The sequence below is a fragment of the Rousettus aegyptiacus genome, unplaced genomic scaffold, assembly GCF_014176215.1.
Source record: "Rousettus aegyptiacus isolate mRouAeg1 unplaced genomic scaffold, mRouAeg1.p scaffold_m13_p_4, whole genome shotgun sequence".
NCBI lineage: Eukaryota > Metazoa > Chordata > Mammalia > Chiroptera > Pteropodidae > Rousettus > Rousettus aegyptiacus.
This window is the reverse complement of record NW_023416307.1, coordinates 42,454,421-42,477,301: the sequence shown is the minus strand read 5'-3', so window position 1 is coordinate 42,477,301 and position 22,881 is coordinate 42,454,421. Positions and strand designations below refer to the sequence as shown.

Here is a 22,881-nt window from a genome sequence, read left to right as displayed (position 1 = left end):
AAACATAGTGGCTCAACATTTTATTATTCCACATGATTCTGTGCATCAAGAATTCAGCCATGGCTCAGCAGGGACAGCTCATCTCTGCTTCCCCCATGTCTCCTAAGCCTGTAAAATCCAAAAGGGCTCCGTGTCTTCCATGTCCAGCACCGCAGCGAAGATGGCTTAAATGACTGAGTGCTGGCTTGAATGACTTGACCGGAATCTTATACAGGGAGCTTCAGTTCTTACCATTAGCTGTGTTGCTCAGTTCTCCTCCATGTGATGTTAAGCCTTCCTCTATCTGTGTGGTCTCTCTATGATCTCTCCAAGGTGGCTGAACTGCTGCATGACAGTTCAGTGCTCCCAAGAACACACAAGTGGAAGCTGCTAGGCCTTCTTAAGGCTCAGGTCTGACACTGGCACAATGTCACTTCTACTGCATTCTTTTGGTTAAAGCAAGTCACAGGCACAGTTCAGACTCAAGGGGAAGGGACTAAAAAGGGCATGCATTTCAGGAGACATGGTTTCTGGGGGACCACCAGTTTAACAGACAGTTCATTAATGAATTTAAGCAACTTAAATAACTCCCAACATAATATCAGGTTAAGCACACTAAGTGACTATTATGTTCATAGGTAATTATATCAATAATACAATGTGTGCACTGATTCATGTTTTTTATTATAAAATAAGTGACTCATATATATTATCAACAATTTTATGCCAAATTATGTCTTATGTTCTTCTCCAATTCCTTGTTATCACCTACTTCTTTTTCTACTGAGACATGCAAAAGTGCGATAGGATCTTCTGCTCCACGCAAATGGTCTCAATCAAAAAAGGTTGAGAACCACTTTTCTAAAGGTCAAGAAATAAACTCTTAGAAATCTTGTAGCAGCTAGAGCTACAAAGCAGGCAGGATACTGTGTTCATCCTGAAGGAGCTCAGAGTCTCACAAGGAAGAGGTGGCAAGGACAGTGCCTTGTGGTCAGTGCCATCATGGAGAAAAGCCCAAGGAACCAGCTGTTGGAGAGCAGAGAAGATATGCCCTGTCCAGTCTGGGTAATCAAAAAGAACTTCTTAGAGTAGGTGTTGCTTGAACTGAACTCCAAAGGCTGCATAGGAGTGACAGTCAAAGGAGGATCAACAGGAACAAAAGCCCAGAGATTGAGCAGTTATCAAGATTTGACTCCACATGAGTATGGGAAGAAAGAGGGGTTTTTATCTATCTAGCTTTTAGTCATTCTTCCCTTACAAAAATATACTTATTATGAGTTTGTTATAAATCATCAGATGCATACAAATAAGCTCCCCCAGTCTTATGCCATATTCATGAATTAATGTTTTTATGAGAGCAAAGAGGAGTTGAAGAGGTGTTTGTTCCTGGATAATTGGCTATGGTTGATTCATTCAAATGAATAGAGACCTGGGGTGCATTTCAATACCCATTGAATTTGCCGTCTTCATTCTGTCTTGAGATTTCCATGCTGACATCTGTTCAGAACAAATAGAGTTTGATCCAGTATAGGAAATTACAGAGCTAGAGAATAAGTTAGAAACTATTATTCCCACCCCCTCATTTTATAGGCAAGGAAACTGAGGCCCGGGGTGCTGAAACTATTGCTGAAAGTGGAATAGCTGTAGAGACATAAAATGCTCTTCTCCCTTCCAAGCCCGACAATATCCAATCTGCATGTTATTTAGAAAACCCTATTGCATTTTTTTTTCTGCCAAAAAAGATGTTCAGGGTGGTAATAAGAAGATTGTTCCTACTGTAAAGAGCCTCCAAGACGGGGCAGGCTGCTGAAAGGGAAATGCCGGGTGTTGGCAGGAACAAGCCCTCTTATATGGTAGCTGTCATCTCTATCAAGGGCAGAAAACCAGAGGGACCATCACGTGGGAGCATGGTCAGCAGTTACCCTCTGGAGAGTCAGGCAGCATTTCAAGCCCCTAACTTTTCCTGATGGAAATGAAGAATGGTTTAGTTCCATCTGCAAGGAAGCCAAACACTGAACTACAATGGAACAAATGACTACGAATAACACAAATATTTGTTGAGTTATTGCAACATATACCTCTTTACCTTGTTACTCCTCTTCAGCTCTTTCAGGAATCTTTTTCCACTCCCCTGTGCCTGTTTCAGACACATTAGATGACCCCAAACTTCCCTGTACATATCCATACTACTACTCTTTCCAGTTTGAGTGTTAATTATCTTTTCAGGTGTCTGTTTCCAACACTGGGCTGTCAGCTACCACAATAGAAAAATATACAGGATCTAGGGCCTCTATGGGAACACAGCTGGGAGAATAGCTTAGTTTGCTCAAAGAATTTTTAAAAGCTATAGAAAAGAAGTGGAACTAGGTATATGAGTAGTGGTTTGTTACAGGAAGGCAAGAATGAAGGGCATTCCATGTCTGTCAGTCCATTAACGAATGTTTATGAGATCCTACCATGTGCCAGGCACATTGCCAAGTACTAAGAGTAGACAGTAGGTTTATTTGGCTGGAATGTGGAGCATGTGGTGCAGGAGGTAACTGAGGTGAGGATGGGGAGGTGAGTTATACCATGGGTGAAGAATCTTCTGGAACTTGCTGAAGAGCCTACTTTTTATCCTGGAAACCAAGAGAGGCCCCTGAAGGGTTTAAGCAGGTAAGTGTTGGAGTCATATTGGGTTCTAAATGAGGAAGATCTCTATGAATAAATATGGAGTGATTCATAGGATACGTGGTTAAGTTAAAAATGTGTGTGAAAGACAATCCATAATGTGCTACCTTTTATATAAAAAGACGGGGACATAAAATATCTATGTTTCTGTTCACTGGTACAAAAATAAACACAGAAGGGATAGGCTAGAAACTATAAGGAATGAGTAGGAACAAGATGAAGAGGAGGATGGGAACAGAGTAAAGGGAATGGAGGAAAGAAATGCTCCTCTGAGTATTCTTTTTCATAAAGTTCTAACTTTTAGAACCATACTGAAAAAGAATCAACGGGAATGAAGAAAGCACCCTAAAGTGAAATGCAAACAGAAACAAATAGGAGTGGGAAAGAACCAAGCTAAGTAACTCTTGAAAATAGTATCTCGAAGATATGCTGTTGGCTGAAGACAAAAGAATCATAAAAAAAGTATTCAACTCTGCTTTGGTTATCATAGGGATATGGCTAGTAGTTCTGAAACAACTTTCTGTGGACTTTAGGATTGAGTAAATAAGTATATTGTAGATCATGGAAACAAAGTTTTTTGGAGAAGGGAGCTTAAAAATATGGAACAAAAGGAAGGCCACAATGGATGCAGTAGTGTTAGAATGTGTTTGGAGGTATGAGTACAAACCTAGGGTTTTTAACACAGATAGATAGATGATAGATAGATGGTAGATAGATAGATAGATAGATAGATAGATAGATAGATAGCCAGGCAGCCAGAGATGTGATGTGTGTAACATGCATATATTTCCCAGCTCTCTGTCCCTGTTAGAGGCGTGAAGCAATGACACCCAAGTATCAATGAGCACAACTAATACCCAAACTCTGGTTTCAATTACTATTTTCCACTCCAGGAGAGAAGGAATCAGGGATTTGGGGAAATTAATAACTGATTTCAGGACTAGGACTGAAACGATTTGCTGTACCAGAAAATAAAGATATACCCAAATAATGATGGGGCTATGTCTAAAGAACAAGGAGCCACTTCAAATGAGCTTTCAGTGACCAAATTTGGGACAATTCGAGAATCAAAACAAATAATGATAGTAATGGATTATAATGTATTGAATAAAATAAGACTCCATTAATATAAGTAAATATATATTATATCTAAATACAATATACATTTATACTTATATAAAATTGTTTATATTTATATATTTACTTATGCTATTGTAGTATAGCATGTAGTACATGTATACATAGTACATGTATATATACTATATACATGTAAAGGATATAATATATAAAGAGCTAAAGAAATAAAGGAAATATAAAGAAATAAAGGAAAAAAGAAGGCTTTTCTTTACAGTAGCATCTCAACTAATAAATTTGGAAGGAATGATTGAATTAAAAATTCACCATCATAATAATAATGCTGGAAAGAATCATCCGTGGATGCTAAAACTAGTAGATGACAATTTTATGAGTAATTACAAAATTACAGCAACCTGGGGCAGGATAAGATCTAGTTCAGAAATCTAGGGCACAACACAGAGACTTTGTACCCAGTTGCTGTCAGGTGGATGTTCAAATCACATTGCTGCATTGTATTTGCAATAAGATGATAACAATAATTATTTACTGAGTGCCTACTGTGTGGTAGGCATTGTACTGGGGAGGGTGGGGTGGGCTATTTTTGTATATATTAATTAACTTAATCCTAACACTAACTCAGTATTCCCATTTTTAAGGTGAAAAATCAAGGTTCAAATGAAAACTTTGTCTAAAGTTGAACAGCTAATAAGAGGCAGAGCCAGGATTCAGATCCCCAGCCTTCTGATTGCAAGTTCCGTGGTGTTCTGTCATTCAGTGTCTCTCTGGGTCCCTTTCTACCCAAAAGCATTGAGAAGTCCTTCTTTCTTCTCACGATATCCACTAAACACCTTACCTTACTTTCCTCATCTAAAAATAGGGAAGACAATGCTTACTTTATATGGTTGTCATGAGGACTAAATTAGATAATATATGTTAAGCACACGGCACACTGTAAAGCAGATGTCCAGAAGCAGTGGTGATACTAGTTGTAATGTCGACTTCCCCGGTATTATGGAAAATTGTTTTTAAAGTTCACCCCCTCGCTTTCCGACTGAATTAACAATCAGAGGCCAGATCATAAAGAGCTTTGTGTATTGTGAAAAGAAGATTCTATCTTATCCTATAGACAACATAAACCACTGAAGAATTTTATTACCAAGAGAGATACGATCTCATTGGCAATTTAGAATGGACCAAAGGGAGGAGAGCAAAACCCCAGGCAGGGAGACCAGCAGGAGGCTGTTGTCAGAGACCAGGCCAGAGAAGATGAGACTCTGAGTTAATAAACCAGCTGGTGTGATGGCCAGGAGAGAACACACAGCGAACAGTTGCCCTCTGGGACTGGTGTCTGGGTTGGCAGGAGAGCAAGGGGGAAGAACTCAGGCTGAGTCTCAGGCCTCTGGTCTGAACACTGGCTCCTCTCAAGGGACACCCAGAATACAGAGGAGAGACCAGTTGGGGGCATGCGAAGGTGCTGATTTGGGGTAATTCGATGCATACAGGGATTTCGAATATCACAGGGACAGTGGGATATTCAGATCTGGATTAAAGCAAGAGTGCTGGGCTGGAGCAGCATGCCTGGGAGTTAGGGAAGCTGCAGAGGTTAGAGTCCTCAGGAAAAGAATGTGGAGTGAAGAGAGGGCTTGGGACGAGGTTCTGGAAACAACAGTATTTGACAATGGCAAAAGAAAAGGTGGAAGGAGACTGAGGAGGAACACTCAGAAAGATAAAAGAATCCCAGGGGCATTGTTTTCTGCTATGGCAAAGGCTTCAGAGATAGCGAGTGAAGTAAGGAAGGCCGGCAAGGTGCCTTTTGGGTTTGACAACTAGGTCACTGGGAACCTTGGCAAGAGCACGTGCTGAGAGGCAGAATTCAGCTGGCCAGTAGATTCAGAAGAGAATTGTACTCTTAAAGGAGAGACACTAGAACTTGGATGCTCCCTGGGATGCAGACATCTCACTCCCTTGCCATGCCTTCGCACTTACTGTTGGAGAGCTCTGCTTGGTAAAGGTCTTTCTTACAGAGCCCAAATCTCCCTGCAGCATCTTCCCACAGCTCTAGTTCAGCCTTCCAGGTCCACACCAATGAAGTCCATACACTCCTCCAAGGAACTGTCCAAATCTACCTCCTCACCAGACCATCTCATCCAGCCCCTCCACCATTTCTCATATGCTCCAGCTCCCAGACTTGCCCTGAAGTCTGACTCTCCACCATGGATCCTGTTTTATTGAAACATTGGTTTTTATTTCTCCTCCCACTAAGTTGATTGCTTCCCTGCACTTCTTCAACTTCAACCTAGAATAAGAAATACATTTTACATTATGATCAATACACACGTGTATATATAACTGACAAGAGATGCACACTTATTTTCAACCCAGCTTCATTCCATTCTATCATATACTATTCAATTTCATGTTTTTTAAGTGCTGGTCTTGGTCCACCACATTAATTTAACAACTCACTAAACTGATTTAATGACTGACAGTATGCATGATGGAGACACGGTGGTCGGAGGGGCTCAAAGGAAAAGATGCTAAGCGTTTGTCTGAATCCATCCCTCTTTTCTCCCTCAGGATCCTCCACACTGGGACCCACAGGTCTGCCCTCTAATTGCTTTTTTATGATTCTGAGAGGAAATAGAACTACTTTGGTCCTAGGATGTTAGCCAACTTAAGGGGGTGGGGCTATTTGAATTTCCAGAGTGACTCCTCAGAGGAAGGTCAGCAGCTCTAATGGTGGAATTTAGAAACCAGTAGAGGAGAGAATGGCTTGTCTTTCAAATCACTCCCGTAGGCTACTGTCCCTGCATTTACTGAGGCATCCAATAGCCTGAGGCATTTTCGTGCCTTGAGGATGCCCTTGGGCGGCCCTACTACTACCTTTTGTGAAAGACATTTAAAACTTCCCAGAGTTTAGGACTATGGCCACCTAGTCATACAGGTCACCCATCGCCACCCATCAACACCTGCCTGGAATGGTGCTTGTCTGGTCTCTATGTCTCCATCAGACTTCCCTGAGGAAACATCCTTCCCTTAAGATCCATTGCCTCATATAAATCTTCACCAAAGAAAATTTGAGGATTTTCTTTTTTTTAATGAAGAGAGATGACTTATCTGTTCTAATGCTCTCATTCGCAATGTCTTTTCTTCTCAGGAAGAGCGAGGATTTCTGAATTTACTTTAACTACACATAGAATGACATTGCCTGAGGAAGAGCAGAGGTCTTCTCTGATCTGCTGAAGGGTCCCTGCTGCTGCCATAGATACCTGGGTCCTCGAGAAGTCTCCTAAGAGGCTTGTCCATCGCATACCTGCAATGAGCCAAGCCCTATTCTTGGCCACAGCTTCACTCTGGTGAACAAACCTCCCCTGGCCTCAAGCTCACATACTCAGCTTAAAGATGAGTGAAGAACGCTGGGTCTCCCTCACTCCAGAAGAATTTGACCAACTCCAGAAATTATCAGAGTGTGAGTAAACGGCCTGACCCACCCGGGCTGGGCTTTCCTTTTGGTCGGGGAAAGCGTTTCTGGAGAGCAAAGCAGTATAATCAGTGCAAAGCCCCAGAGAATGAGGTCGGGTGTAACAAACTTATATTTCGTCATAAACACAGAATTAGTGTATGAAACATAAAAACACAGATATCTTTACACTTTGTAAATAATACATGCTCAACATTGAAATTTGGAATATGCAGGAGGAAAAATATAAAGATTAGGTTAAAAATCACAGCTAAACTCTATGAACATTTTAGAAACTTTTCTCGTGTGCATATTGCTTTACATGGCTGAGTTCTGAATACGCCTTTTTTTGTTTGTTTGTTTAAGCCTGCATTTCCCACCTAACATAGTATCATATGTATTTTCTCAGGTCATTAAAACCTCTTTATAGCATAATTTTTGAAGGGCTGCAAGCCACATGGTTACAATGTTACTCAGTCATTTGCTCTAATATACTCCTGTGTTTGGACCAAATGCCTTTTTTTCCAGTAGGATTCTGATGCATGTCTGTTTCTTGACTTTGTCCTGGAAAGGCCTGAGCTTTCAAGCGGGGCTCTTGGTTTCATTAGTTGCACTAGAAACAATTTCAGATCATCAAGACATAGTGGTGGCAACACCCACATTTAATGTGAGCACACGACTGTGCCCCACAGGCCACTTCTAATGTCAACTGGTGACAGAAAGTTCCCTGAGCTGTGGTAGAACAACTGACCACTACACTCTGCACAACATAGTGAGTGACCAGTGTGATTATGCAGTGGCACTGACTTTTTAAAGTGCCCTTTGTTTTACAGAGCTCTCACCTGCACTGCTGCTCCTGCCCCGTTATTCTAAAGGCTTCTCCCTTCACATTAACTGTACTAATGGTTTTGCAAATCACTAGGCCTATAGCATGTTGACCTGCCCTACAAAGCTTGTGCAGGTCGTCCTACAAATGCCCTTTTGGCAGGCTTCCCTCCTCCCATAAGGCAGGCAGCCCGTGTCCACAGCACTGGTCTGGGAGACAGGAGATCAGACTCAGTGCCAGCTCTGGCTCTTGTTATCTGTGATTTGACAGATTTTAACCCCCGGGAGCCTCAGCATCTTCTTCTGCAAAATGAGAAGGTTGGACTAGATGATCTCTCCCTGTGGTTCTCAGCCTCAGACCTAATATCCCATGACATTGTGTGCTCCCTAAGGTCAACGGGAGCCTTTGAAGGCTAGTGGCCAGTCTTTGTCCTCATACCCTGGGGCTGGTGGCCTCTTGTCTGACCTCAGTGGGTTTAAAGAAACTATAATGTATGGACAAGGAGCAAGGAATTGCCCTCCAGGGTAAATTCCATTTAATTCAACCTGCTCTGTAGATCAGCAAAGTACCAGGCCTTGTCAGGGATAAACAAACAAACAAACAAACAAACAAACAAACAAAAAACGCAAAGAAAAGGCTTACCTTGACAAACCAGAATCTTGTTAGGGAGCCAGAAACGTGCTTGTGAGACCAGCAGAGAACGGTTTAAGGCAGCAGGCAAAACTGAGCTGGCTAAACCGAATGCATAAAGGAGAAAGTAATTTAAAGCTAAGGGAAACTGATTTGGGAAGGTGTATTCGTTTGCTAGGCTTCCGTGACAAAATAACGCAATCAGGGTGGCTTCGACCAACAGAAAGTGTGGCAGAGTTCTGGAAGCGGAGGAGCCCAAAATCGAGGTGATGGCAGGGTTAGTTCCTTCTGAGGCCTGTGAGAGAGGATCTTCTCCAGGCCTGTCCCCTTGGCTGTCTCTTCACATGGTGTTTTCCCTTTGTATGTGCCTCGGTGTTCAAATTTCTCTTTTTATATGGACACGGTCAAATTGGATCGGACCCACCCTACACCGGCATGACTTCATCTTAACTACTTACATCTGCAACAACGCTTGTTTCCAAATAAGGTCACATTCTGAGGTGCCGGGGATTAGGACTGGAACATAAACATTTGTGGGGGATGCAACTTAACCCTTCACTGAGGATTAAGCTAAGTGAACTCTACAAAGGAAAGATGTCTTACATGTGACTAGTAGATGTGGGGGGAGGGATAAAAACGATGGAAGAAAAGGTAGAGGGAGGGGGCATGTGTGGGGTAGTAAGGAGAACTTTGGGGCTAGGTGGAGAGGAGCAAGAGCATGCAGAGGAGGACAGGAGGGTGGTGAGAGCAAGAGGTCTTGGGCCCTGCATGCCAAGGTGGGGCTTTTGGACTGAGGTGGCAAATTTTAGAGCCACGAATCCAGTGGCTGTGTGCAGGGTGGCCTGGATGAGGTATCTGCCAGGTCAGGAACATCAGGCAGAATTTTTTGGATGAAATCTAGTCTGAACTGAGGAACAGAGCTATGAGCAAATGCTAATTTGTGGGAAATTGCAGTGGAAATATCAAAACGTATGGAACAAAAGAAAGCCAGCAAAGTTCCCTCAGAGCCTGGGAACCTGTGGAAAATGGCAACATTAGGATGCAGGGCTGCTGAGGACAGTTTGGGAATATTGATTTTGAGATGGCGATGACACATCCACTTATGCATTCATATGTGCCAGGCTCCAAAGAACCATCAATGTATGAGAGACACAGCCCAGTGGGGAAAGACAGACAAAACTCAACATTATTCAGTATAACAGGTGCCAAGCAGTGGGGAGCATGGAGGAGGAGACCTAGCCCAGGTGCGAGAAGAAGCTTCCTCATGCAGGTGCTATTTCCAGACTACAGAAACACTAGTAGGAGGGAAGAGCAGGGAGGACATTCCAGGCAGAGAACATGGCTTGGGCAAGACAGGGAGGTGAGAAAGTCATCAAGGTAGCTTTCAAGAACTGCAAATAGTTCCCAGACTGGGAGCCTAGAGCTCAAGTGGTGAGCGGCGTGGGGGGAGTCAAGGCAAGAAGTGGAAAGGTAGTAGGACACCATCCTAGAGGGTGCTGCTTTCTGAGCGAGACATCCTGTGGGCTCCAGGAGGGTAGGTAATGGGGTGTGGGTGGGAATGAGTGGTTAGGCTACAGCTTTGATTTGGGAAACCCTCTGCAGAGACAGCAGGAAAGGACAAAAATGGGAATGAGGGCACTTCAGAGAGCAAGAATGTGAGGAGAGAAGTGAGAGGATGGAGAATGAGACTTAGTGCATGCCTACAATTGGAGGTCAGAAGAGGAAAAGGAGTCAACTAGGAAACAGAGTACTGGGCCAAGGTAGCTAAGAGATGGAGGGGTCCAAAAGTGGCAAAACCGTCCAAAGGGCAGGAGATGAAAAGAAACCAGAGTATGTGGTAGAAAGTGCCCTCCTTTGCAGTTTGGATCTTTATTTCAACCATCAGCTTTGTCCTCTGACCCTTCCTCATTTTGTCCATGTCCTAGAACTAGATGAGGTACTCTGGCATCATTGTTCTAACAGGACAGGGGAAAAAAAGATACAGTTCTTGGAAAATGATTAATTCCCAGAAGAAACCCTGAAAAAGGCACTTGTACCAATTTTAGACACATTCTGGTATTCATTCAAATTGCATTGCCATAGCAACAGTTCTTCCATAACCACATATATAGGAGCTTTCCAGTAGCAAAAAAAACTGAAGTGTACAGCCTGAGAATTGATAACTCCCCAGAGAGGTTACCTGGTAGGAGAGGCCAAGAATTTCAAGACAAGGGTTTCTAGGTGTGTTCTGTTTATATAGCATAAGCTCTGCACCTTCTCTGGTGGCCTTCTGTTGTGGGAGAGACCATGTTAAAAGTGCCCTTAGGGGCATATATATTTATTTTATATACATACATACATACATATACACATATCTGTGTATAATACATATATAGTTGACAGTAAGCTTAATGTGAATTAGTAGTGTAAAATACTTCTAAAAAAAGATATGATATTAAGAAATTTTTGTTATAAAATAACAAGTATACAATTTTTGAAAAACTGAAGATAAAATTTAAAGCTACCATAATCCTATCTCCCAGTGATAACCACTGCTAGTGAATTTGTGTATAAAACAAATATTTATATATATAATATATATAACACATATATTACATATCTATATCTATATAGATGATAGATAGATAGATAGATAGATAGATAGATAGATATATTAGGTTATTTGTATGCTGTTTTCTTTACCTTAACGATATGCTTGTTATCTATTGTTGCATCAAAACAACTTCAAAACTTGGTGGACTAAAGCAACTATTTTGTTTTATGCCATGAATCGGTGGCTCAACAGTCTGGACAGGGCACAGCAGGTATGAACAGTCCCTGTTTTACAATGTTTGGGGTTTCGGGTGGAGCGCCTCGCATAATCCAGCATGATTTATTCACTCGCATGCTGGTGCATCAGTAGTCCTCCATGGGGCCTCTTTCTATGAGCATCTTCTCACCTCCAAGGACCTTTCCACGTTGGCTTCTCTTTCCAGCAGAGGAGCCTGGACTTTTTACGTGTGGCTCGGGTCTCCAAGAGCATAAAAGCAGCAGCTGCCAGTGTTTTTTAACACCTGGGCTCAGAGGTTTGAGAACAGAACTTTCTCCACATTCCATTGGCCAAAGTGGTCACAGGCCTGGCCCAGAGTCAGTGGGGTGGAGGAAAGGACTCCGCGTCTCATGGGGGCGTGACTCACTCAGGAAAGGCAGCCATCTTTGGAGACTAAGCTATAAATCACATGTCATGTGTTCCATATCATCCAGTACTTTTCAGAAGCATGGTTTTTAGCGGTTGCAGAGATTTCATTTGAATACATTATTTTATTTAACAAAACCACTGATTATGATCTTATGATGTATTAACAGACACAGTCTCTAGTAAGGCAAACTGATATCCACATTCTGTCCTACCCTGATCAGACCTTTGTAGAGAACTGAATTTATTTCTGGGCACCACAGTTTGCAATGGATATGGATAAACCAGAACTTATTTGAGAAGTGCCATTAGCATGGTAAGAGGCTTCACAGCCTGAAATGCTGAAAATACTATGCATATTTACTGGAGAAAGGAAGACTCAGGGAAAGGTGAGGGAAAACTAGTTGTATTAAGATAGCTACAATGCTATTGTGGGGAAGAGGTGTTAAGCAAATTTTAAATGTCTTCAAAAGTAGACGTAAGCCTAAAGAGTGGAAATCAACGGAAGAAAAACTTTAGTTTAAAATAAGAAACACGTTGATTCCTAAGAGTGAAACCTGCCCAAGAAGAAACAGAATTGACTTAAAAGCAACTGAGTTTACTTTGCCTAGAACTAACTGCCTGGGCAGATTGGGCTGAGACACTGTAGGGGAGATTAGAGCATCAGATATCCAGTTGATTAAATGACCTTCATTAAGCCTTCCAATACTTAGTTTCCATGTTCAAACAAGTTTCTTTTCAACCTCAGGGGGCATGAGCATGTAGAGATTGCTCCTATTGACCCTCTCCCTAACAGCATCAGAGACATAATTGGCTATTGTCCTTCTAATCCTGATTTTAAGGGGAGGAGATTTTTTTCTAATTTTTTTCCATGATTTCTCAAGAACAGAAACTATCACCTTATTCAGAAAAGGATGATAAAAACATCAATTTTGACTTTTAATTATTTAAGAAATTAAATCAAACATTTCCTATGTCAGCTAGTGCTTGATTGATTTTGCAGATTCTTAAAGCTAGGAGACATCTTAGCTATCATCAAATTCAGCTCCTGTTCATTTTACAAATGAGGACACTGAATCCAGAAGAGCTCAGTGACTTTTGCCCAAGGTGACACAGAAGGTCAGTGGCAGAATAAGAATTAGAACCAAAGCTCTCAATTTCAGATCACATTCAATTTGCTTCAATTCAGTTCCAACACATTAAACAAAAAGTACCCATTGGAGCTCTACCCTCAACCATACATTGGTTAAAATATATATTTTTTATATTTTTAAATATACATATATATCAATTTAATTATAATAAAGAAAAATTTAAAATACATTTAAAGAGAATGAATCAGTAAATTGTGGTATTTAAAAATATATTTCATTAGAATTACATCAAGGCAAAGTTTCTGTCTTTAAGACGTATGTAATTTGCAGCTCGCAATTCAAACCTGTCAGTGTTAATATGGGCGTCAGAGGAAATGTTTAGGGCTGATTTGTAGAACAATGTAAGGCTCTAAAAGCAAGCTTCTTTGAAACTTTGCTATTTATATTGGCCAGTAGAGTGAAAGTTAAGTAAATGTTCATTAAGTTCTGGGCCCATAAATGGTCATGTCCACTTGCTTCCATCTTGTAAGAGATAACCACAGTTATTTCTCATCCACATCCCTTTCAGTACAAGTTGCCTCCTTTTCATTAGTGATGACTGGGACTCTGCCCACAAGCAGTCACAGAATCCGTGGATAGGGAGAGACTTCTGGGGAGCAGTGGCTCTCAAATTTGAATGTGCACATGAATTTCCTGGATATTTTGTTTAAATGCATATTCTGAATCAGTAAGTAGGTCTGGGTTAGTCTGAGACTTTGCATTTCTAACAAGCTCCCAGATGATGCTGATGCTGCTGGTCCAGGGACCACACTTTTAGTTGCAAGGAGGTACAGGTTGTCAGATCTATTCCTCTGCTTTCACTTGAATTATGACTGATAAAGCCAAATTATTTGGAGGAAAAGTGGGAAATTTTGCTATCAATACAAATTTTACTTACACAAATAAGCCATACTGGTCATTCAGATCATTTATGATGAATCGGAAAATGTTTTCTCTGATTCTTATATTAGTCAAAAATTCCTTATGCTTCAATGTAAAGTCTTTTTCTCTTATTCTGTATGTAATAATGTGTCAGAGCTATCACTTACAAAGGTTTGCACCAGTCATCAGCTTGGTGAGCTTCAGTGGTCCTCAGCCTTGGCTACATGTTGGAAGTACCTGGGAGGCTTTGAACACTTTCGATGCCCTGCTCACACAACACACACCCCACCCTTGGACCATATAATCATAATATGTGGGCATCAGACCCAGGCGACCATACTGTTTAAAGTTCCCGAGGTGATTCCAACATACAGCCAAGATTGACAACTTCTAATCTACCTTTTCTCCCTATGCCCCTAGGAATATAAGACAAGCATGACAAGCCCAATCCCTTTTTCAGTCTTCGCTTATTCCATAAATCTTTATTGAACATTGACTTTATGCTGGACAATTGGCTACATGCTAGTAATAAACAGTGAACAGGAAAGGAAGTGTAACTGGGGAATGTGTCAATGCTTATGAAGTCGGGACTTCCTACACATACTCCCCACATTCCGCTCTGGGGTCTGATTCCTCCTGGCTGAGAGGTGGGCTTTTGATGCAGTGCTCTTGGTCCTGGTATCTCTGTTCTGACGTCATCCTCCATATTTCCAAAACCCTTGGAAAACCCCATTCTTGCTTTTGTGCATCTCACTGTGTTCTTTACCCTCTAGAGTACTTAGAAAACTTATACAACCCAGTCTTCTTCGAAAGAAGGAAAATTCTAGGTTCGGGTTTTTTTCCCTCATGTACCAACTTTCTTTCCCCCTATCTCTGTGTCTTTCCTTCCATGGGTTGAGTCATTTATGGTCTTCTCAATCTATGGAATACATTCCTCTACCTTTACTATCATGTTCGTTTGCTTATTTGTTTGTTTTTTCTGTGTTGTGACAGACAAGCCTTACTAGTCAGCCACAGATACACAGGAATGTTGCTTAAGGGTGGAGTCAGAAGTGGAGTCCATGGGCCTACATAATTGATGTCATGTAGGATCTTATTTAAAATACAGAATCTCAGGCCCTGACATGGGCCTTTTGAATCAGAATCTATATTCAAACCTGATACCCAGGGGATTCATAAGTGTGTTACAGTATGAGATCCTCTTAGGGAACCTTGAGGAATGGAGAGTTAACATGCACCTGTTTGCAAATTCACTTTTGAAAATGTTGATTTATAGTCATTTCAAAGTCTAATGGTCTGACTAGGTAGGGCTCAAATACTCAGTGTTCTTAACTAGAAGATGGTCCATAAGTTTTGGGTTCTAGGCAATACAGCTGATATTCTACTATAAAACTGAAATTCCTGGTTTGTCTGCTTATTCAGACAGAGGGAATCCCTCCATCTTTATTGCAGCAAAGGTGCCTATGAATAGGGCCAAATTTTCTCCTTAAAAGGGCTTTGAATTTGCTCAAACACTAGGGACAAGTACTTGGTTAAGGTCTCAGAATTCACAACACGTAAAGCACAAAGAGATAATTTTGGATTGAAACTTCTTTGGGTAGTTGTTACCACTATTGACCTCGATCATAGTTTAACCCCTGATTTGGGATGAAACTGGATGTTTATGATCCTGCCAGTGTGGGCTAATGTGAAACATATCCCTACCTTGCCAAGCAGCTAAATAAGTTAACCTGTTGGGTGAAGTTCTTTAGTACTGCCCACATCTATATAAACAACAAGGAATATCTGCTAAACATGATGATTTTAGATTTAGCAGGTTTATAAACTTTTTTCCTTTTGCATTAATTATCCAATATGTTCAGCTGCTTAAGACAGTCTTCATGTCTAACAATAAAATCCCATCAGAGAACATCAGTTCTCAACCTTGACTGTACATTCGAATCCCAAAGGTGCTTTAAATATATCAGTTCCTGGGTTACCCAAGAGAACTGTCTTAATTGGTCTGGGTAAGGCCTGATTTCAGTGTGGTATAGGGCTCCTCAGGTGATCCTAACATGCAGCCAGGTTTGAGAATCTCTGTCATAGAGGAAGACCCTTATCTTCTGATTTACTAGCATTTGTGTATCCAGTGAATCTAACTGCTGTGTCACGTTATTAGATATGGTAAAAATCAGTCACCCACTCATGAGCTGTGTGCCCTTGAGTCATTTAAATTCCATAAACCTTAGTTTTCCCTAAAATAGGAATGATTGTTACAGTAGAGGGTGGTTGTGGAGATTTAAATAGAATATATAAGGTGGCTAAGACAGTTCCTCACATACAGTAAACACTCGACAAAATAGGAGTTGTTGCAAAGAATGGTGGATGCAGCCTTACTTTGTACATTTAGAAATGGAGCTCGATCTTTTCTGAGTCTGGCGGTGGTGTTACAGTACAGGCCTTGACAGGGAGTTCTCGCTACTGAGCTTGTGCTATTGGGCCCACAGATGGTGCTTGAAATAAAATCAGAGAATGCTCTGAAGAATCCCCTCATTATTCTTAACTGGCATACAATGAAACGGAATGGAGTGGTACCTACTTACTCCTCAGGGGAAGAGAAACCCAACCCAGAAATCCATTGAGAAGAAAACTGTGATAAAGTACCAAAGGATATTCGAGAAGAAACTGTAAATGGTTATTATATTTGAGAATTAGATTGTTTTCCTCTTTTAAAAGGGAAAGATGTGGCTGCTAAGGCTCATAAAAGCCCATAAAACAAATTGAAGTAAATGTAAGGTGAGGAACACACTTCCTGAGGATCCAGGAGCCAGTAATCTCTTGCGTTTTTTTCTATTTAATTTTAAGCCAGTAATCAGAAATTTTTAAATAAATGTCTTCTCTATTTGTTCTTTTCTGTTTACTTGACTATGAACATATGATGAATATATGTGTGTACGATGAATATATATGTGTATATATATGCATATATAAACATATACACTTGTATGTATGAGATTGTGTGTATCTATATCTTTATATATACACATATCTATATATATATACATATATAGATATGTCTTCCTTTAGATATGTATATATATATATATATGCACATATAGATATGTCTTCCTTTCAAAACTTTACCCTCTCTTTATACCCCAGCTCAAATAGTACCTGCTTATAAGACATCTCCAGTCTCTACCCTAACACTTCTATCATCCTAATTTTACTGCCTCCATTTTCTGGGCTTCCTAGAGCTTAATATCATTGCTACAGCATTAATTACATTGTCCCTTGTGTTAGCAGATGTTTGGGAAGTAATAGGGAATAGTGTTTAAGGGAGAGTAATATAGACTTTTGAGCCAGACTAAACCTGAGTTAAAACCCTAACTCTAGGGCAAGTCACTTAATTTTTCCTGAATTTCAGCTTCTTCACCTGAAAACCAATATAAAAAAAAATGATCAAATTTGCATCAATTGGTAGGGGAGAGTATGTGAGATTATTTAGTAAAGGTCTTCAAGAAGGGGACGCTATTATGACCACAATGATTTAGATCATCTCCCTGACTAGTTCAACAGTGCCTTGCAGCATCTTATCCTTCATAGTGTTTTCTGAATTGAATGGAAGCAGCCCAAATTGATGGCATCTGCTGCCTAGATCTCACTGAGCTATTAGTTTTTCAACATCTGTTTTGAATTTCAGAAAGAAATGTCCATTTTTAGGCAAAAGCAGTACTTCCCTGTGGCATTTCAATATGTCTCAATCTTGAAATGATTATAACTTGTCCTTGATTGTTTCCAAGTCAGCAGTACCATGGAGAACAGCCCAGTCCATGAGCACATCTACTTTACGTAAGCCCAAGAGAGCATAGCCCTTTGTACGAAGAACCTGAACACCAAGGAACACTATGTCAGCTCTTAATGACATCGCCCTTTGCTCAGGTGTCTAAATAGTGGCAATAGTTGATCTTGAAAAGCTCGTAATTATTCCCAATACTGCAAGATAAGGAGAGCACAGAAAGCCTGATTTTCTTTGATGTCTAGAGTTTTGCTGCTACCCAGGATGCACTGATGATGTAGCTCTGTGATAATTATTGACTCCTTGTTCTTGACTCCCAGTTCCCTTATAAAACTCCCCCAAAAAAGAATCCACCATTTTCTCCAGTAGTTTCTGAATTACTTCCTATGGAAAGCAGAATTTTCTAAACTACCATGATGCATGAATCCACTGAGTCTCTGTTTCAGCACCAAGGACAGAGTCACATTGAGCTTAATGCCCACCCATTCTATTAAAACTAACAAAATTTTAAATGTTTGAAAATTTCTGCTCAGATGTTTTTGGTATGATATACAAAGACTCACTAGCCAGTTTTAGTTCTCAGTGTAGAACTGAGGCAGGAGATGAGCAAGATAGACAAGTTAATAATAATTATAACACTATATGACAAGTGCTATTACAGAATTATGTAAAAGTCACCTGAGAACTGAGGGTGGGGGAGGGGGGTGATTGACTGATATAAGACAGCTTTACAAAAGAATTGATATTTGAGCTGGGTACTGAGAATTGAGTGAAGTTTGCAATTCAGAGAAGAGAATCTGTGAAAGAGTATACAGTGTATTCAGGGATTTCTGGAAAAATGGTTTGATATGGCTGAAAAGTGGGAATGAATGGGAGGTTAAGGTAAGAGATAAGGAATAGGCTATGTCATATCATCAAGTACTTGTATACCAAGGTAAGGAGGTTAGGCTTTAACCTTGGAAGACTGAAAACCATTGGAGGCTTTTAAGCAGGGACACGACCTGATTAGATTTTTGTTTCAGAGAGTTCATACAGCAGGAAAGACAATACACTGAAAAAAAGAAACAAGAAGGAAGAAAGATAGATCAGGGTGACATTTCTCCATATGGTCCTGAGAATGAGGGGCTGAAGCATCATGACCAAGGTTAGGCAGGGAGAATTTACTTGGCCTACCTCCCATCAGCTGTTCACCAGCGTTTCACATGTGCATTATGTCTCTCCAGATTCTTCCAAGAAGATAAAGGATGTCTTGGCTGAATTTAATGAGAGTGGGAGCCTCAAACAATATGATTCACGTGAGGTAAGAAATTTCCATTTCGAGATTTTAAAAACCCCATATTCCAATCTTTTCATAATTTGTTCCCCTCTTAGAAGTTTAAGCTCACTTTGAAAAACTTGCTTCTTAACTCTTGTCTCAAGTGAGCCATTAGTGCTATCTGGAATTATGTTTTCCAAGTCCATTCACCCTCTCACTGTCTTAGAAGACTACATTATACCTTCTTCTCTCTCCTCAAATCTCTCGCTCCTCCTCCGCTCCTCATTCTCAGTTAACCACTTTGTTTTCTACTTCACTGAGAAAACAGGAACAAGCAGAAGAGATCTTCTACATGATCCTCATTCACTTACATATCTTTTCTCCTGTAACTAGGGATGAACTCTCCATGGTCCAACCCCTCCGCTTGTGGAGGCATTGCTTCAATAACATTTCCCTTTCTTTATTTTTTTTTTCTATCTATCATTTATCTATCCATCTATCTATTTCTGTCTCCACATCAGCTTTCACCTATATATTAGATTTTTCTCATCAACATATAAACATTTCTCTTACATTAAAAACGTCCTGACTCTACTTCTCCCTCCAGTTACCACCTCATTTCTCTCCTGTCCTTTATAGCAAAGCTATGCAAAAAATTTGTCTTTACTCATTGCCTGCAATTGTTCTTTCTCCTGCTTTCTTGAAAGCCCTGTAATCGGCATGCAGCCCTTACTCCTCCGCTTAAACCACTAGTCGACATAGTCGAGGACTTCCGTGTGGCTAAATTCAATAGCCATTTTACTCAACCACATTGGACATTGTTGGCCAAATCTTCCACCACTTTCTTCACTTAGTTTTCAGGACACTACACTCTCCTGGTTTTCTTCTACCCCAATACTTGATATTTGTGCTTAAAAATCCAATAAACATCTCAAACTTAACAGGCACTAAACTGAGCTCCTTGTCTTCCCCTGTAATCCTGTTTTTCCAACAGTCTTCCCCATTTCAGTAAGTGAGAACTCAATTTTTTAAGTTATTCAACCTAAAACTATGGACTCATCATTGACTTTTCTCTTTTTCTCACATCCCACATCCTATTCATCAGCAAATCCTGTCACTTCTACCTTTAAAATTATGCCCAAAATCTAAACACATCTTACCACTTGCACTGCTACCACCCTGACCTGAGTCATCACCAAACTTCCCAGATTATTGCAGTAGTCTCCTAACTGGGCTCCCTGTTTCCGATCTTGACCTTTAAAGTCTATTCCTCACATGCATCCTGACCAATCTGATAAAACTTAGATCACATCACTGCTCTGCTCAACAATCTCTCATGGTTTCCCCCACCCCCTATTCAGAGTAAAAGTCAAGGTCATTACAATCTGCACCTCCCTCAACCCTCTGACCTCACATTTTGATATTCTGCTTCTCATTCTTTTCCACACACATTCCCCTCCTTGATACTGTCAAACAAGCCAGGTTGCTTTTACTTCCAGTACCTTTGTATTTGCCATTTGCTTTGCCTCTTCCTGAAATGTTCCTTCTCCAAATATCCATATTGTTCATTCCTTCACCTCCTGCAAGTGTTCGTTCAAATCACCTTCTCAGTGAATATTACCTTCTCTATCTAAAATTTTAAACTCTTTTACTAGGCCTTCCCTATCTCCTTGCTCTGCCTTATTTCCTCCTTAGAACTTCTCACCATCTGTCATACTATATAACTTACTTATTTGTCTATCTCTCCCACTAGAATATTTTTGTTCACTGCTGTATCTCAAGGTCCCAGAAAAGTATCTGGCACAGAGCGGACACTCAACAAATATTTGATGAATAAATAAATGAAGGCAAGACCTCCCTCACTTTCAAATTCAACTCATTTAACATTTCTTAAACATAGTGGGCACTATAGAAGATATAAAGATGAGGAAACATAGTTCCTGCCCGTTGGAGCTTACTTCCTACTGACAGGTCAAGTTTAAGAGCCATGACCCTGGATTCACGTGGTTTTAAGTTAGACCCCTACCTCTGCTGCCAACAAGCAATGTTTCCTTGAATAGCATTTTACTTTCCTGAGCCTTGATTTTTTCATCCGTGACCTGAAAATAACAACAAAAACAAAAGATAAGTGGACTAAATGAGATAATTTTTGCAAATTGTCTAATACTTCATAAGATACTTAAAAAACGGCACCCATTATTATTCTCCTTCTGTCCCAGTTCCCCAGAAGTTTCAAACTGAACTCCTCTTCCCTAGTCCTGGGTCCTTTTATGAGAGATAATTGTAGACATAGTTGAAAAGAGGCTGGCCACATATTTATTTATATTATCCTTTCAACAAACCTTGAGTCAACTCTTGCTCTGCTGGACACTGAGAATGAGTCAACAGAACCCATGCCCTCTAGGTACACTTGGGAGGGGCTTTTCGCAAAATGCACCAATCACCAGAAGGAAGCTGGAGGAAGGTTGCTGGAACAGAAGCAATGCAGTGAAATGCACCGTGTCAAAGAACATTCCTGAGGAGAAGCCATGCAGTGAAGATGGCAGAACCAGCAAAAATACTCCCTACTCCCCCCACTCCCCACCCCAGCTCCAATAACAAAGGAACAAAGCCTGGCCAAGGACGCCAATCAGCCTGTCCTCCCTGAGGCTGACAAGTGGGAGGGGAACAATTTGGTCAGGGCCACCCAGGGTGTGAAGGCCACAGGAGCTTTCAGAAACAGGGAGCAGCTTGTCTGTTTTGAGCATGCTGCCGCCCCCACCCCCATCAAGCTGGCCTCCACTCTTTGTATGCCTAGCACTGCTGTGTCCCAGGGGAGCTCTGTCACTCTGATTTTATTCTCTCTCACAGTGTGTCTGGCTTCTAGTAGGTGTAACATCCCTGCATGGGGTTGGCGAAACAACAAGGGTTTAATTTCTCTCTAGCTTGACGGCTTACTGCTGCTAAAATGTCTCAATGAGAAACAAGTTAGCTGTGGGAAGGGCAAGCTGCTAGGAAAACGAGACTGGGATAAAAAATTTGCAGAGTGGCAGGGCTGCATCTGGCCATGACAAGCATCTCTTGCCCATCAGCACTGTGTGATTCTCTGAAGAGAACACAGCTCGAGATAGCCAGGAAGTGGACAAGAACAGTGGAACGGAAGGGGCAGCGTGGCTTGGTGGCACCGTGATCTTAGACTCAGACACACCTAAGCACAAATCCCAGCTCTGCCACTTGCTTTACGACTTTGAGCCGGTTATTTATGTTCTCAGAATGTCTTCATCCACAAAATAGCAGTATGATCCCACCTCTCACTGTTGTATTGAGACTTTAAAAAGATCACATACGTAAAGTACCCAATGCATGGTAAACTCTCTGTCTGGCTCTCCTCCCTTCTTGAACTGTATAAGAATCAACACATTTTCTTCACACAGGTTGCTGCAACAGCAATTGCCCAGTTAATTTTTGCATGAAAGTTGCAGTTTCTTGGGGGAAAAAACAGCCTGAACAGTGGCGATGGCTACAGTGTTACTCCAGGGCTCAGAGAATTGCCAGAGTTCCTCAGAGTGGCTGGTTATCTGCATTTAGTTTGGGCACAGTACCCATCACACATTTCCTAAGCAGCTACTCTGAACCTGGCCTGTGTTCATAAAGAACTTACTCTCTCGTAACCTAGATATCACTTTGAGAGTGGCACACGGTCACATTTCTTGGCCTACTGAAATTAGGGTGTTTAGAGGGAGTGGCAGGGAACAAGATGTCAGCATTGGGAACTGTGACAGATAGAGTAGCAGGAGCACTGGATGTGAAGTCAGAATATCCAGCTTCTCGTTTTACTCTGACACGAGCTGGCAGGGGCAAGTCATTGAACTTCTCGAGCCTCAGTGACAGGAGGAGATCTGAGCATTTCTAACGCAAATGCTCTGTATTTCCAGGCTTATTATCCTATGCCATCCTGTTCCCCAGGTTAGGGACATAAATAGTCAGACACATGTTCAATTGCCATTGTTTTCTAAGCCCTAAAAACACTTTATCAG

The 22,881-nt window shown here is 41.1% G+C and overlaps 1 protein-coding gene across 5 annotated transcripts in view; it reads left to right on the top strand.

Moving 5' to 3' along the window:
• Positions 1 to 22,881, top strand: part of DGKG (diacylglycerol kinase gamma) — a 186,233-nt gene that overhangs the window by 27,501 nt on the left and 135,851 nt on the right. For 4 of the 5 annotated variants that reach the window (XR_001598790.2, XM_016159730.2, XM_016159732.2 and 1 more), the window contains exons 2-3: positions 6,884 to 7,195; positions 18,834 to 18,910. Coding sequence is in view for 3 of the 5 variants with exons in the window: in XM_016159730.2 (XP_016015216.2) it covers positions 7,129 to 7,195; positions 18,834 to 18,910 (144 nt within the window). In the remaining 2 variants the exon portion in view is untranslated. The remainder of the gene's footprint in view (positions 1 to 6,883; positions 7,196 to 18,833; positions 18,911 to 22,881) is intronic. The other variant, XM_016159733.2, reaches the window with a different exon arrangement.